General features: G+C 39.3%; 1 protein-coding gene across 4 annotated transcripts in view; it reads right to left on the reverse strand.

The window, feature by feature from the left end:
- Window positions 1-16,639, reverse strand: part of ROBO1 (roundabout guidance receptor 1) — an 872,802-nt gene that overhangs the window by 74,444 nt on the left and 781,719 nt on the right. For all 4 annotated transcript variants that reach the window (XM_084633794.1, XM_084633793.1, XM_084633796.1 and 1 more), the window contains 6 exons: window positions 10,460-10,584; window positions 8,062-8,233; window positions 5,735-5,940; window positions 4,304-4,385; window positions 3,982-4,150; window positions 3,720-3,886 (listed from right to left, as the gene is read on the reverse strand). In XM_084633794.1, coding sequence (XP_084489920.1) covers window positions 3,720-3,886; window positions 3,982-4,150; window positions 4,304-4,385; window positions 5,735-5,940; window positions 8,062-8,233; window positions 10,460-10,584 — 921 coding nt within the window. The remainder of the gene's footprint in view (window positions 1-3,719; window positions 3,887-3,981; window positions 4,151-4,303; window positions 4,386-5,734; window positions 5,941-8,061; window positions 8,234-10,459; window positions 10,585-16,639) is intronic.

A 16,639-nucleotide genomic window follows, 5' to 3' on the forward strand; every position in this document is an offset into this window, starting at 1 on the left:
ATTTGAGACTGTAAGAGCTATGCCACCTGGCAATTTGTCATACAGCTTTTCCAACATATTCACAAGAGTGTGGGATTATTTCAAAACTAAATAATCAGCATGTGGCCTATGTGCAACCAGTGGGTGACAAATCTGTCTGCTTAGCCATGAAGACTTTTTAAAATAAATACACCATTGTGCAGCTACTGTATCCAAATGAAAAACATTCCGCCAAATTGTCCACAAATCCATGCATCTTTTCCTCCTTCTGATACTCTTAAAGACAGTAACTTCTGCAACTTGGATTTGTGTAAATCTCTGACCATCCTTTTGCCTGGAGCTTAAAGGGAGAGTCATCTTAATAATTAGCAGCCTAAACAGAAGATGGCACAACAGTTGAGTCACCAACAATATAATAAACGGTTAACAAACCTTGTCATTCATACCTGTGAACTACACCTTTGAACTACTCAGTACAGCTTATCTACTCTTTGGCTTTCTCATTTCAACTTTCAGCTTTCCAGAGCAAAGACTGTCAATGTTCTGTATCCGAAGCACATTGTTCAGACTTTACTAATACTAAAACGGCAATGGCTGAGTGAGAGGGTGAGAAGGTGATTGCCACATTTGAACTATATTTAGCACAAGATCTCCAAAGCAATCAGCCTCTATGACCAGAAGACAATTTTGACCTATTCTGGCTTGAGAGGAATTCACGTGAGACTGAGGTGATACTGGGAGGAAGAGGGAAATGCTTTCAAGAACTAACCTCTTTTATAACATTTCCCACAACTGAAGACATATGCTCTGAGATTGTTCATTTGGCATACAGGTTTAATGCCATTTTGATCTCCTCAATTCTACTAGAGATCCAAATAGCCACAAAAGCAAAAAAATCCACTTCCGTCTTCAATTAACCAGATTATTTTGTCTCATCTTATAAGAAGCACACTAGGCCCCAGTGATATATGCATTCGGGAGTTTCAGGCTTGATATAACAACTCAGATTTAGGATTGAAGCCACAAATCCTGAAAAACTTCAACTGGTATAGAACACAGCAGCCTGCCTGCATAGCAACACGGGTTGCCATATCGACGAAACCCCAGCGAATTGCCCCTACATTGTCTTCCCATAGAACACAGAAATCACTTCAAGGTCTCGGCCTTGTTATTTACACCCATCCATGAGATTAGCCCTAACTATTTGAGAGATCATCTCTCCCTCTGTGACCATGATCTCCCATGATGGCTATGCTCTACTGGAACAATGAAACTGTCATCCAACAGGGGAAGCTTGTGGGTGCAGAGGATGGAACTTTCGCAGGAGCTTGAGCCAAATTGTGTGATTAATTCGCACAAGAGAATGACCAAAACCCAAGCAATCTGAATTAAATGTAAAACTCATTTCTTTGATTTGCTTTCCCTCAGGAACTTCTTCACACAGGGTACGTCTACACTGCAATCAGAGGTGTGACTGCAGCACATGTAGCAGCTTTGATCTAGCTGCTCAAATAACAATAGAAGCAAAGTTGTGGCAGCATGGTCAGCAGCATGGGTTGTATAAAACTTACTGGGACCTGGGATATGCACTCCAGCAGCTAGCCCACACTACTGCAGCTTCACAGGTATTATCTGAGCTAGCTATATCAAAGCTAGCTCAGGTATGTCTTCCCATTCTGCAGTCACACCTCTAATTTCAGTGTAGATATACTCACGGACAACAATGCATGTCCTCATGTGCACACAATGCAAACTAATAAAACTAATTCTCCTGTAGGCTGGTTAGTAAGAAATTGAGAGTTTATCATTGTTAATTCTCTTCTGAAATACTTACTCCTGGGGAGATGCTGCACCAGTGCGGGGGTGCAGAATTCATAGGGCCCACATTTTTCTGTACCCCCGTGCAGAAAAATGCAAAAAAAGATCTGCAGGGGGACACGCGCCTCATCTCCAGCAGCCCAGGCAGTGCGTCTGTTCCAGCATACCTGGAGCAGTCTCTGAGATGGGGAAAGGCGCTGGACATGCATGCCTGCAGGATCACCATTGAGGGGGTGTCTATTTATTATGCACAAGGCAGGCTAAAGACACAAATTTTTACTCCTGGGGGGATTCTGCAGGACGGCACGCCCACAGAAAACGGCATCACTGCACATTTCCTGCTTTTCCCTGCAGAAAACAGCAGGGAAGCAAAGGGAAGCCTCGCCGTGTGACCATATGTGCAGTTTTTTTGGGGGGAATTGCTCCCCAAACAGAGGCGAGGCATGGGGTAGGCACACAGGGTTAGCAGGGGTGGCGATTTGTATGGGCTCATAGTGCCCGGGCTCCAGCAAATTCAGGGTCCCCTCATGCACTCCAACCCCTTGCCCCAGCCCAGAGCCCACACCCAGGACCCAAACTCCCTCCCACACCCAACACCCCCTCCTCCCCTGCACCAGCCCACACCCCTGCCCCACCCAAACTCTCTCCCAGAGCCTGCACCCCAACTCCTCTTTTGCACCTCAACCCTCTGCCCCAGCCCAGAGCCTGCACCCAGCACCCAAGCTCCCTCCCAGAGCCTGCACCCCAAACCGCCTCCTGCACCCAAACTTCCTCCAGAGCCTTAGGCTATAATTATTGTGTGCATAATTTTTAATTTTTTGGCACAGAATTCCCTCAGGAGTAAATACTTGAAAGGCACTCAGATAATATGGTGATGAGGAGAGAGAGAATTTTGCTTTTAGCATAAATAGCATATTGTGTTAGATTTATGTATGTGCATTTTCTCAGGAATGTTTTATAACATCTGATGGCAAATGGGTAATTTGCCTATGTGACAACTAGTGTTCTGAGTTTAGAGGTAGACTGGCCATCAGATTAAGGACTTCCCCGTCTGCACTGGTTCACCTTCAGAAGTTTTTCACATCTGTGTTATTTTCTCAATCTTTGATTCTCATGAATTCAATAAAGTTATCAGATTGGAAACACATGAATGCACAGTTCTGACTGCACAGTGCCTATGTGCTGTGTCACAACTTCATTTTTTTTCTATATTAAGCTAAATTTATTACAATTTATTATAATTATATTACTGGGCCCATGACTTCTATCTGCCCGAGGAATAGTGTTTGTATTTCAGATGATTCCTTATTCATATTTATGCAATGTTATTATAGTAGTGTGGGGACACTAATTCCATCTGCTTCACTATAGGGGTTGTGGCTTTACTGAAGTCTGTTTTCCCGCACTGGACTTACCTTTAATAGTAAGCATTTTGCTGAGGATTACACTTTACTTGTGAAGTGGTATCCTGATCCTCCAAATTTTTAATTTCTCTGCTTCCCCAGTACAACATACAGCACATAATACTACATGCTCTCTCTCTGTGAATCATAACCGCAGCTTGATTCTCCTTTTAAATTGATAGTATGAAAATTATGAAATTTCCACAGAATTTGGGGGTTTGTGTGAAAACGTCACAAAGCCAAAGACTAACAGTGCTGCTAAGACGGGTCACTCAATTAGGTGTAACTATATTTGGATAAAAATTATTAGGGTTCCCTTATGTCAATGTGATAACCTTTTCAAGTAGCTTTTAAATAAAATGCAGCTTCTGAGCAATGTAAGTTTACCATCTAGTAGATGCAGTGACTTTTAGACATCATTTTAAAGTTAGCATAAATATGATCACCACATCTAACATTGCTCTGTAATATATCATTACAGACACTGTGGGGCCTAAATGCTTCAGTAAATAGGTTTACCTTGAGTTTTCACTGGGTCAGATATCTGGCTAGGATCACTAAGTCCATATGCATTAGCTGCCCTCACAAGGAAGAGGTAAATTGCATTAGGTTTCAGCCCTTTAACTGCAAAACTTTCAGTTTTCACATTTTCTGCTACCGTTTGCCAACTGCTACCAGATGCATGGCTAAGGATAAAACACACAGAACAGCAGGTTAGAATATGCTAATTGAACCATATATAAACTGTAAGTACAACCAGGTCACATGAGAATCCTAATACCTGAAGGCCTCTATTATATAAGACGTTGGAGTTGCACCTGAATTCAAATTAGGTTGCCATGACAGTGTTACTGTATTTCTGCTGACATCTGTAACTTCAGGTTTTGAGGGTGCACTAGGAATCAAGTTTGGGTCAGTCGGTCTTGGCGGTTGCACTGGAACTCCAAATTCTAACAAAAAGGGACAAATAGCTAAGTATGGACAGAAAGTAGGTGGGGGTTCAATGACGTTCACATCTGCATTATCAATTTATTACCAAGTAAGATAAATGTTGCATGTTAATTTCTGATTTTCGTCAAGCAGAGAAAACCTGATTGATTTACCTTGGACCTCAATATAAGCACTCCAGGTTGCTTCGCCACTTGGAGTTGAGGCAATGCAGGTATACCGGCCAGTGTCACCGAGCTGAATGGAGAGAGGGGAAAATAAATATTTGGAACAATCAGGCACTCAGTGGGCAGAAAAAGTAACTACAAATCAGTATATCACCAAGAATATGGATAAATACATTAGAATTTCCCTATCAGAAACTTCTCATGTTAGAAGACAGGCCTTCACATACTGCTAAGTGAGAATCTGTACATACTTCTTCCATTCTATTTAAAGGCACAGGAAAATGCCAACACTTTTTAATGTATTAATTCTCATTCTGTAATGAACAAAACTGACAGACAAATCACTAAATCACTCCTTATCCTGCCAAACTCCCACTGAAGTCCATGGGGAGAAATAAACTCAGAAAGCCCCACACAAGGGCCTATGCACTACTTAAACTCCCACTTAAGTGGTGCTTAGGGATTTATGCAGGGCCTCAGGAGTAAATTTCAACCTTAAAACAGGGCTTACGTAGTTCACCGGGCCATGTACAGGTTGGGCTCTCTGGACTAGGGTGAATTTTACTCTGTGGCCGACCAAATACTAGGATCCCCATGTACTATTATAATCCAAATCTGAAGAGTGGATTATTTGTCCACCTGTGACTTAATCACAATTCAAAAGAGTTATGGTCAAAGAAATGAGACTATACTCAACTATCAGCACCAAAAAACAAAAAGACAAAAAACACGCACAATACTCAGAAACGAAAGGTCAGAGGTTCAAATTCTGCATTGGCACAGTGCATTGGTGTTTCCTGTGATCAGGTAATCATGACATCATCAGGTACCACACCGCTGCGTGAGAAGTCTTACAAATGATTTTATTTGATTACTTTGATTTACCAAGGCGCAAAGACTCTACAGATAACCACAGATGTGCTAGAGCAGTACAATATTTTAAGACATCATACAACTTGTCTGGAATGAACAGAAATATTGGCCAGGTATCCTGCTCCAATTCCCCAAGGAAGTCATCCACACAGAGCTGATTAACCACTTTAAATATTTTATATATATATGTCAAGATCTACCTTCCATACACTTTGTACCACATATGCATGTGTAATCTTGAACCAAAAAAGGCATAAGAACAGGTACTATATAGGGACAGGAAACTAAACCCTGAATTTTACCTGTGAATCTGGAAGAAAAAGTTTTCATCTTTTAACACGGTAGCTATGAATGTATATGGTGTAAGGGCAACATCATCATGGCTTTTTTGGTTTTTTTGGCTGTCTACACTACTCTGCAACTGTGAAATCCTGAACTAAGGTGGCATGTTTGTGTGTGGAGATTTAGATTATTTTCATATATTACAGAGCTGAAGCTTTTGGTCCTTTACAAACAGTGTAAAGATTCATTGTCATTTCAAGGTACCTTGGCATATCGGATCTGTAAAGCTCCTGTCTCCAGCTGCTTGATGCGAGAGTCCTGGGTAGAGATGAGGACCCCATCCTTTCTCCAGAGGATTGTGGGCATTAGAGTGCCTGTGGCCACGCAGCTGAGTACTAAAGTACCATCCACAGCTACAGTCTGATTCACAGGACCCTGTCGAATGACAGGGGGAGGCCGGTCTGCAATCACTGCCAGAAGAAACAACAGGCAATGGATTTTTGCAAATGAAAGCAATTTTCTAATCAGCTAAGCAACAGCAGTTGCTTGAGGCTTTGAAACAAACTGAAGATAATTAAACAAGTAATTAAAGTATGAGACATGCATTATTCCGGGTATATTAATATGATGCACAGCTACAGAATATTAACATGATATACAATATATTATTTTCAGAGGTGAAGGGGTGTCAGAAGTTGTGAGTTGGCATCTTCTAGGCACACTGAGTTCCATAGTCTTTAGATGTGATAATGAAACAAAAAAGGATTTCTCAGTTTCTTTGAAAAGGCACACTCTTTACTTTATATATACACCTTACTATGCGATGGGTCGGTATAATTTGGGATTTGGAATTTGAACATTCGTTTACAGATAACTAAGAGGGCAGATGGGAAGGGAATAATTCAGCAAATATGCAGACACACAGTTTCCTAGTATGAAGCTGACTAATGGTAGGGTGGAATAAGTACAAAGCTGCCGTCTGGAAAAATATCAGCTTTTTCAATTAAAAAAATGTTTTGCAAGCATTTCCTTATACTCAGTTCTGTGAAAAATTATCTGACAGTACTGATTTGAAATCATAGTAAGACTCTTTCACAGTATTTCTAATAATTTTACTGCATCTTACACTCAACATAAATTAGCTATCTGTGATGAGTCATTTCAACGCTGTATTTACATAACGGCACAAAGTACTTTTAGTACTTATGCAAAGGAGAAACCATTGTCTATGTGTTGTGTGCCCCAGAAGATTAGCAATTTTCCCAGAAGTGAAACCTATGGTACTGTACTTCAATAGCTTCTCCTAGCTCAGGGATCAGCAACCTTTGGCACGTGGTGCGCCAGGGTAAGCCCCCTGGCGGGTCGGGCCGGTTTGTTTATTTGCTGCGTCCACAAATTCGGCTGATCGTGGCTCCCACTGGCCGTGGTGCGCCACTCCCTGCAGCCCCCATTGGCCTGGAGCTGATCCCTGTCCTAGCTCATAATATCCTGAGATGTGCTGACACTATAAAATAACTGAAACTTAAAACAATATCCATTCAACAGCCTAACGGGAGCAGATGTGACTTGAAACCTGGTTTGTTAGCGTGAAACATAAAACTGAAATCCTGATAATTTGTGATCATTAAAGATCCCATGACACTTTTCACAACCAAAGAGTGTTAACAGTGATGTTTTGGCCAAATTCCAACTCAGGTAATTACATTTGCATACCTAATTGCCACCCTGCATTTTCAATTGTGTGATTTCTACTTCACTTCCTTGTCTTAACCTGTTCTGATGTGTTGCAGTACACTGTTAAATCTCTCTCTCCGGAGATGGCTGAAATGATCCCCAGTGCAGTTGGAAGTTCAATTTGTTAGGTGTGTAAAGTGTTTGGAGGACCTTATGGAGAAAAGATGCTACATAAATGTAGGCTATTATATTTGGTTTGGAGGTAATTTTCTGTATAATGTATATATCTATAGGCTTTATATTTAGGTCTTACCTTACTTGCTATTTAATTTAAAATAAATTATAAATTGGTAGTTGCATAGTTAACAGCTGTGGCAATATCCTGATATGACACCATGGATGAAAAATACTTAAAAAAACCTCTATATCACAGATAATATCAATATGTCTTTATTAATTTCAGCTCTTGACCAATCAGGATTTTCTAATGATATATTTTTTCATGTAGCCATTCACTCAGTTTGTTAGTTGACCCAAGCTCCATGGGTAAAATCTTAGCCCATCTGACGTCAGAGACAAAACTTCCACTGACTTCAGGTGGGCCAGGATTTCACCTTATCTGTCCTGTCACTCAGGATATGTCAAAATAGCAGCTGGAAGGGTGCTCCCCTGAGTGGGTATACAGACAAGCTCTAGCTCTGTTTGAGCTAGCACACTAAAAATAGCCATGTGGACACTGCAGCATGGGGAGCAGCTCAAGCTAGCCACCTAAATACAATCCCACCACGAGACCCTGGGTATGTACTTGGGCAACCAGATCAAGCCACCTGACAATACTGAAGTCATGCTCTTCCACTGCTGACATTGTGGTTTTAAATAAAATTGATAACTGTAAAATAAAAGTATCTTCACTTTACCATCAGTAACTTCCAAGTATGCTTTTGTTGTGATACTTCCTGCAACGTTTAAAGTCTGGCAAATATAGTACCCAACGTCAGACCTCTGGACACTTGTGATTGTGAGGTCACCAGTCTGAGAGACTGAAAAGCGGCTGGATGACTGAGGCGGCTGGTATGAAAAAAGCAGATTCTAGAATATATATATATATATGTGTGTGTATATATATATATAATTAGGAGAGGGAGAGAAAGAAATGGGTTAGATAGAATGTAACACATCTGCAATGTTCACCTTAATATGCCTAAACATGTGTGAGTTTATTATGCTATATATTCACATTATGCACAAAATATCTCTGTTTATATATATATAAAGCATTTCATTATTGTATACTAATTATGGGACCTGTTTTTGAAAAAAGGTAGGCACATCTGTGAACTCGTATTTGGATGTATCTTAACAGGCCTGATCTAACGTCCATTGGAATCTAGAGCAGACATTCCTTTAATTTAAATAGGTGTTGGAGAGGTATTGATATCCACAGATTCCATAACTGTGCAAACAATTGTGGTTTTTCTGCATATTGCAATAGTAATGTCCATGCAAATGTTCACACAACCATCTTTCAAAATCAAGGTTGCAGCATTTCTTGTAGTGAACTAGATTTTATTTCAAAAATGTATAAAAAGATGCCAGTTTACTTATTTGTGTTTAAACTTTAGACTGCCAAAGAATGGAGACAGAAATGTTTTATAGGTTTTCTTTTTAAACAGATGTTTTAGTCTCACTAATCATAGTGTCTGTTCTATAACCAGTACTACATTGTATAATAAAGTCCTATGCAAGTTTCCCTTGACATAGTTTTGGTTTGAAGTTAGATGCTATGGTACCAACAGCAGCCATGAAAGTCAGAGCTGAAACCAAAACACACATGCTTTACATCAAATACCGGTTTCAAATTTTTGTCTATGGCTTAGCATTTTGAAGGGAAAATATTTGAAGTTCTCTGTACTTTATGGACACTATTTTTATTGCTGTCTCTTGTCTGACTACATTTTGCTTTTCCTAAGAATGCCTAAACAAAGAAGATAGAGAATCTTCAATTACAATACAAGTGCAGAAACTTGTCAATAATCTTTTCCGTCTCCATTTCCGGCTACATATTATTAGCCACTCAGTAAAGTCAAAAGGGACCCAGTGAAACCAAGAGGTTTTGCATTAAAAACCAACAGCTCTACTAACTGCCCCCCACCCCCCCCAAAAAACCAATAAATTAAAATGCACCCAGTGTAGCAGCCTACTTATATCACAAACTAACACTAGAGATAACCAGCTCAATTTTTGTCTAGTCACATCATTTAGTTTAATAGATATTTAACAAATAGAAAGAAAGGAGCCTATCCCAAGCTCTGTTTGACTTTGACTATTGTTTAGAAAAGCGTAACTACCCACCAAGAGCAATAGGAATCAATCAATACTCTCAGTAACAGAAAAATGAGAAATACCCTATCTTCACTGAAAATGATCCCTTATGCAACTTGTTCCCTTCGAAAGTCCCCCCTAAAAATGATATGTTAGGGCATTGAATAACAACAACTATCTTTTATAACTATCTGAAGAAATGAGGTTTTTACCCACAAAAGCTTATGCTCAAATAAATCTGTTAGTCTTTAAGGTGCCACCGCACTCCTTGTTGTTTTTGTGGATACAGACTAACACGGCTACCCCCTGATATCTTTTATATTGTACTTTTCTTCATCTCAAAGCATTTTACAGAGTAGGTCAGTATCTTTACCACCCTTTTACAGACAGGGAAACTGCAGCACAGGGAGGGGAAGCAACTTGCAGTACTGTACACATTTGAGTTAGCCAAAGATACATAAACACGGCAGGTTATTTTTCTGGATGAGCGCAAGCCACAACGCCCAGATCCATTTTTTTTTTCCAAAATGTGCTAGTGTTTGGACATGATGTTGTGGTTCAGCCAACTACAGTGCTAGGCCAGGATCCAAATTCTTGGGACTTTTGGATGCAGAGTTTTGGTTTGGTCCCATCTCTAATTATTCTATAGATATTACATCATTTTTCTCAATAGTGAAACAATTAATGAAAACTGTGAATCTAACAGGACACTAAGAATGTACTCATCCTTTCCAGCTTCTTACTATACTGACCTTTAAATTTTAGGAAAAAGACAAGTCCAGTAGGGAGAACACAGTTTTCCTTTCCATTTAGTACACAACATACAATATTTTTAAACTCACATGATGTATTACAATAATGCAGATGGGGTCCAGCATTTGCAGGCTTAGCAGTTATCTTCAGCGGGTAAGCAACTGCAGGAACTGCCATCCTCTATCTGGCATTATTGCTTAAAGAAACTGGCATGAAACAAGAAAAGAAAGTTGGCTTTACCTGACTTCCCTCCCTCCGCCAAAAGATGGCTGGCTGTGGGTTTCCAGTTGCTTCGCATTGAAAAGTCACTGTCCGTCCCAATGCAGCCACCTGGTCACGAGGTTTCACAACAAAATGGGGAGGTTCTGAGGGAGATAAAAATACACTAAAATCTGCAGTCCAAAGTTCACCCCACTTGAAAGCCAAGTGGCAACTTGGCTGGTGCCTGAGCACCACATTTTATTTGTTTAAAAAGGTAGTGTGTTATAAACAACCTTTACTATGGAGCTGCGGCACAAAGAGACTGCAGCTCCCAACATTCAGTGCTTCATCTTGACCCAAGATTGATTGTTCTTGTGCTGCTCCTCCCTATTAAGATCCTGATTGTGCATTCCTTATTCAAGTTTGTGAGCTTTCAGCCAACCAAGCGAGTTTTAAGTCTCATTGACTTCAACAAGCTGCGTTGCATGAATAAGCATTCACCAGCATGATCACAGGGGTCACAATCAGGTCTTAACAGAGGAGAGGGGCCACAGATCCCAACGGAGAAATCTCTGGGCTGCATCCGGCTCAAAGGCCACACTTTATCCACTTCTGTACTAAATGCTATGGAGTAACTGTACATTCAGGTTTACATATACAAAAGTCACCCTCTTTGATTTAGGAAATCTCAGGAGAAAAAAACCGACCTTTAGTTGCTTTTATAAGAATGATCTGATGAAGTCAGGGTCTCAAAAATTTTCAATTTAGCTCAAAGGCCCCAGAAATGCTACTGTGCAAATGATAACCATTTAAAACCTTCAATCCAATTATTGAAAAGGAATGAATTTAAAGTAACAGTGGGGCTGAATTCCTCCATTTACATAGGCAAGGGCATGTTCAAATAAAATATATATGTAAATGAAGACAAATTTGAAACATCTGCTCATTCTAACATTATAAATGCTGCCAGCATTGTCCAAACTGTTTGATTTACACCGACGTAAATGGCCTCTTCATCTAGTAGTAAACAGAATGTCAAAAATTATGTCAGCTACATTAAAAATAAGTTAGAGCACTTGACAGCATTAGATACACTGATGAGGTTAGCCCAGAAAAAATAGAATATAAAGTCTGTTAGGTGGTGTCGTCTTACACCTGGAAAAATTTGCATTAAATGAAAAGTCCTTTCACTTACTGTTTACATTTTTCAAATTCATTTCTCATCAGCTGTCTAAAGCATTAATTATTCTCCCCTCTTGTCTGAGTTCAGAGTGAAGTGAATGCTTTGAATCGGACATTTTAACAATTTTATATTCTTTTCTTTGAGTGCTTTTTCTTCACTTAAAACACCTTAAATTACTCATGTCACTTAGGTGGTGCAGCTTAAAATATATTCTGTGACTAAAACAACTGTGAATATCTAGATGAAACCCATGGATGCGAAACGTCCCTTCTGGACAATTTGTTTTCTTTGTTAATCCAGGTCAATATTTTCAGTTATCCATTTATCTATTCTATGACTATGCTCCCTATTTAGATCAGAATAAACACCAAATGTTCCTTTTCAGAATTTATAAGCAAAATTTTGGGGTGATTTATACTTGGACACAAATGTTAACATTGGTTGAATGACCTAACTAAGAAGTTATAAAAGGTAAAGCCCCACATAGATGTCCCAGTAATAGAAATAATAATAGACTCATAGTGATCACCATACCTATAAAACAGAAAACCTGGATACATTTAATATCATGAAACGGGGGTTCTGGAGGATTTTTGACATCTACAGAGGGGATTTAATTTAGTATTGCAAGTAGATTGGGAAACGGAGTTTGCCACTGGGCTGTGGGGAAAGATTAGGAAACTAGTTTTAGGGGGTGCTTGCTTATAGTTTTCCAGTCTCCCTATCCTGCCTGTTGGGTTCCCATCCTCTGCACTAACCCTCCTTACTATAAAGGTATATTTAGGGCCTCACTGCCTCTTTAATGGATGTTGGCACAATGCCACACAGAGTAGAACCCTGGGTTTCTAAATTATATTCTGCTGCACTAGGATACATAGTGTTTGAGAGCTTACATAATTATAAAGGAAGGACTACAATGGTGCCCATCAAAGAGGCAGTGGGGTCCTTGTATTTCAACTTATGAGGAGAGTTGTTCAGGGAGTACTGTGCAGATGGAGGGAGAAGAGGAGAAAAGTCAGTTGGTCAGTCATTTACATTGTGATTTACAAAAGCACTTGCGGTGTTCTTTCAATTCTACTCCCATGAAAGTAAATAGCAAAACTCCTGCTGCCTTCAATGGGAATAGAGTTAGAGTGCAGCTGAGTGCTTGTGGAAATCCCACTCGCAGTGTTCCTTCACTGGAAAAATTTAAAAAAAAATTAAAACACTTTACAAAATATTAATTTAAGTTTGCTTTCTTAACTAGGGTAAAATGTACATGCGTGGCATGTCATGAATATTTATCTTTATAGGACGCTGCAGCCGTTAGTTACTAAGGAAAAATAACTTCTACTGTCCTTGGAATCTTTAAACTAAATTGAATTGATTATACAGGAAACATTAAGTATGACTTGTGTAGTAATAGGGGGGAATGAAATCAGGAATCAGCTTGTACATTATTTAAAAACAGACAAAAAGTTAGCAACCCATTACCTTTGCTCTTTGCCAAAAAGTTACCCATACTTCATGCAGAATCTATTCTGTGCAGTCTGTCTTGTCAATAACAAGTGAAACATGGAAGTTGATTGGTTGAAGGACATGGAAGGGTATGGATGGAAAGGGTAAGAGAAGTTCCAGTCACAGTGATACGGTGATTAGAAGATGGCCAATAAAATTTCAACTTACCAGACACAACTAAAAACAAAACAAAACAGAAAGAAAACATGGAATAAATAAAATTAAACAAACAAAACTAAACAAAAAGTAAAACAAAAGAAAAGTAACAGGACCTTAGAAAGCACAAATATATTCTGATATATGAATAAATATGCAAAATCTATGCTATCCCATTGATTTTTAAGCAGGATTCCCCATCAACTTTTTAAGGGGAGGCTGCCTGGTAAAATGGATAGGAAACTAAACTAAACTAAACTATGAATCAGGAGACATGGGTTCTACTCTGAGCTCTGCCACTAAACTTCTGTATGGCCTTGAATAGGTTGGTTCAATTCTCAATTACCTCATCAGCAAAAATGCAAATATGGATACTTATCCTTTCTACAGCACATTGAGATCTACAGCTGGGAAAGGCTTTTTTAAACCTAATGTCTATTAATAGGGAGTTCTGCTTAAAAATCAGTGGCATGTTTTGTCCCAATTTGCAGCTTAGATATAATGACTGCATGCATCAGAATCATAATTCTCAGTCTAAAATTCTGCAAGTGAACTAAATGGCACATAATGTGATAATCAAAACAGATACAAAAAAGCCCACTTGTTACTCTTTTTCCCTCATTTTATCAACTTATCAACATATTCAAAGCACAGAGTTAATGTAAAATAATATAGATATCAACAGCCAATTATGTGAAACAGATACATGGATTTTTGTTCATATTTGAAAATTATCATAATCCTAGAAATTGTATAGTGCCTGGCTGATTAGTTTTACTTATTAAACAGTAAGCATGTTATGGGGAACTCCAATACCAAGTAATTGATTTACTGATGTATTCTAAAAGAAAAAATTGGGCATTTCAAAAGCCAAACAAAAACAACAAAACAACAACAAAAGACTCAAATCAAACAAAGTAACTGTTATAAAATGAATAATTGCATTATCTTCAACACATGTCAAGGCCTTTTTATATATATCCTTTTTAAAAAAAATATAAAATATATATATAGTCACAATTCCTTCAACACTCTCATCTGGTTTTACCCTTTTACAGAGAGTAAAAATAACTACTGTTAAGCATGAGTACACTTTCATAATGAGCTAGTAAACACCTGCAATATGCCATCCTCCGATGAAACATACTGAAGAAACTAGTAATATTCAGCCTGTCAAAATTCATTAGGCATGGGAATCATGGGCTTACTGCTCAAATAAATGGAACATATTGTGGACTGCAGGTGTGCTACGAAAAATAAGTAGACATAATATGCAGTTATAAGACCATATTCAAACAGTATCTCTTTTGGACCAGGGTATAGCCAGGAAGCTGTAACTGAATATAACAAAACTGGATGAAATACAGCATACATTGCAAATAAGTAGGAATAACCATTTTAGGAGGGGGTGTGGAAGAGAGATGAAGAGAGGTGTGTGAACTGAGGTTTTCAAGCTTTTATTTTCAATTTTGCGAAAATAAGCTGAATGGTAGTTTTCACGTTAATATTTGGGTTCACAAAAGGTAAACAACAAAAATAATCCTGTTCACATTATACAGGCAAATAAATGGTTTGTCTAGTTATACCAGGAGGAGAAGAAGAGACACTAGATGTGGTTTAATTAGGTTGCAACTTTATTATTAACTATATGGGAGTAAGTACCCAGCAGATAAAAGTGTACAATGCACATAATTCCTTGATCACTTCAATATATACCCAGGGGACTTCAGTCAGCTCTCCTCCTTTCCCATCCTGGTCCCCAGCCCACCCGCTGCTGGGATCTTACAACCCACCCCCATCAAATTACAGCTAAGGAGGGCTGAAATAAGGAAGGGGGTGTTGGCTCCCTGCTATACCAATCATAAGAGCACCAACCCCCTCTCCCCATTTCCACTCCTTTAACAGATACCTCCTTTAAATCCTCTACAATCCATGTATCTGATCACTGTATCCCTTCTCTATGGAGTACTTGCACTGATTATCTTCCCCATGTCAACATATTGAGTTGCGACATCATAGCCTAACTCCTGTGTTTGCTTCCAACTAAAAAACCTCTGATCCTGCTGTGGGGAAGGTGAAAAAAAATACCCACTTTGCCTAGGTAAATCTGTCAGTGAGGGAAAAATTCCTTCCCAGGCCCTTGAGAAAGGAATGACTAGTGCAGTGCCCACAGGGGATCCTGACCAACCTGGTATTTCACCACTTCCATGGGTGGGAGGGTGGATGCTGCTCCACTTGATCCTGGTAAAAGAGAGCTTTTCCTGCCTGGCATGTACTTATATAAACTCCCCTCTCTTCCAGTCAGCTGGGTGGATCAGTCAGCATCCTCACATTGACTTGCTCTGTGGCTGCTGCAAACTCACTCCGTGCCTCTGTAGCCCTTAAAGAGGTACATACCTTCCTCCAGCAAGCCATACAATGCCTTCCTCTCACCCCCCTGCACCAGCTTCATGTGTGGTGAGGTCATTTTGGCAGGAGTGGCCAACTGATGGCCTACTGGGTATGGGATGCAGCTCCACTCCTCATCTCAAAAGCCGAACTTCAGGTTACTCTTGATTGTACTACACTACACAGCATCACTCTTTCTCAACAGAACAGCTCTCTGCCCAAAGCATGTGAAAATACGATCTGACACATTCTGGAATTTTCAGAGGATGTCTAGTAAAACCACCCAACAACTCGTATCCCACATCAGAAGACCGTGATAAAAGAAAAGAACAGAGTTCAAATGAATGTTCTTTAAATTCTTGCACTTTGGAACTCACTCTGAAGTACCACTTTTCTGTTTCTTCAGAAATACCAAAAAGGAGAAAAGTTTAGCTCTCGCTCACAGGAAGAGGAGTGGCTCCAAAAAAAGGAGGGAGATTGGGACTAAAACCAAGCAGTGATGTGTATAAGGTAAGGGCAGAATGGCCTGTTCCTTGCCAGGCCCAGTGCCTGCTCCAGCCATCAAGCTCTCCACAGTAAAATTCATCTGAAACCTCCAACAGATACACATCTGTCTTGGTTGGTCAATTACATTCCCAAAAATCAAGTTAATTTATAAGTGCTGACATTCCAACTTTTTTTTTACAAGAGGATTTTGTTATTGTATGTCAAAAATAACTCCATCAAGCAACTGAAGGTTTTTGCCCACCTGTAAAAACACAGGGGATACTAATGTATGAAAATAAATCCCTCTAGAAACAGGGCATCATGTCAGCTACAAATTTGTGGTGAGGGCAAAGGGTGAGTTTCATATCAAAAATATAAGCAAGTCTGTTAAAGAGGCATCATGTGCTTAAAAAAAATTGGACTCCTAAGCTTTATTAGTCTTCTCTTGATAGTTAAAGTTGTTATAACTGAAGAGAAGTGAGAAAAGATATTTTTATTATTACAGTTTT

The sequence above is a fragment of the Lepidochelys olivacea genome (assembly GCF_965140295.1).
Source record: "Lepidochelys olivacea isolate rLepOli2 genome assembly, chromosome: 1".
Classification (NCBI taxonomy): Eukaryota; Metazoa; Chordata; order Testudines; family Cheloniidae; genus Lepidochelys; species Lepidochelys olivacea.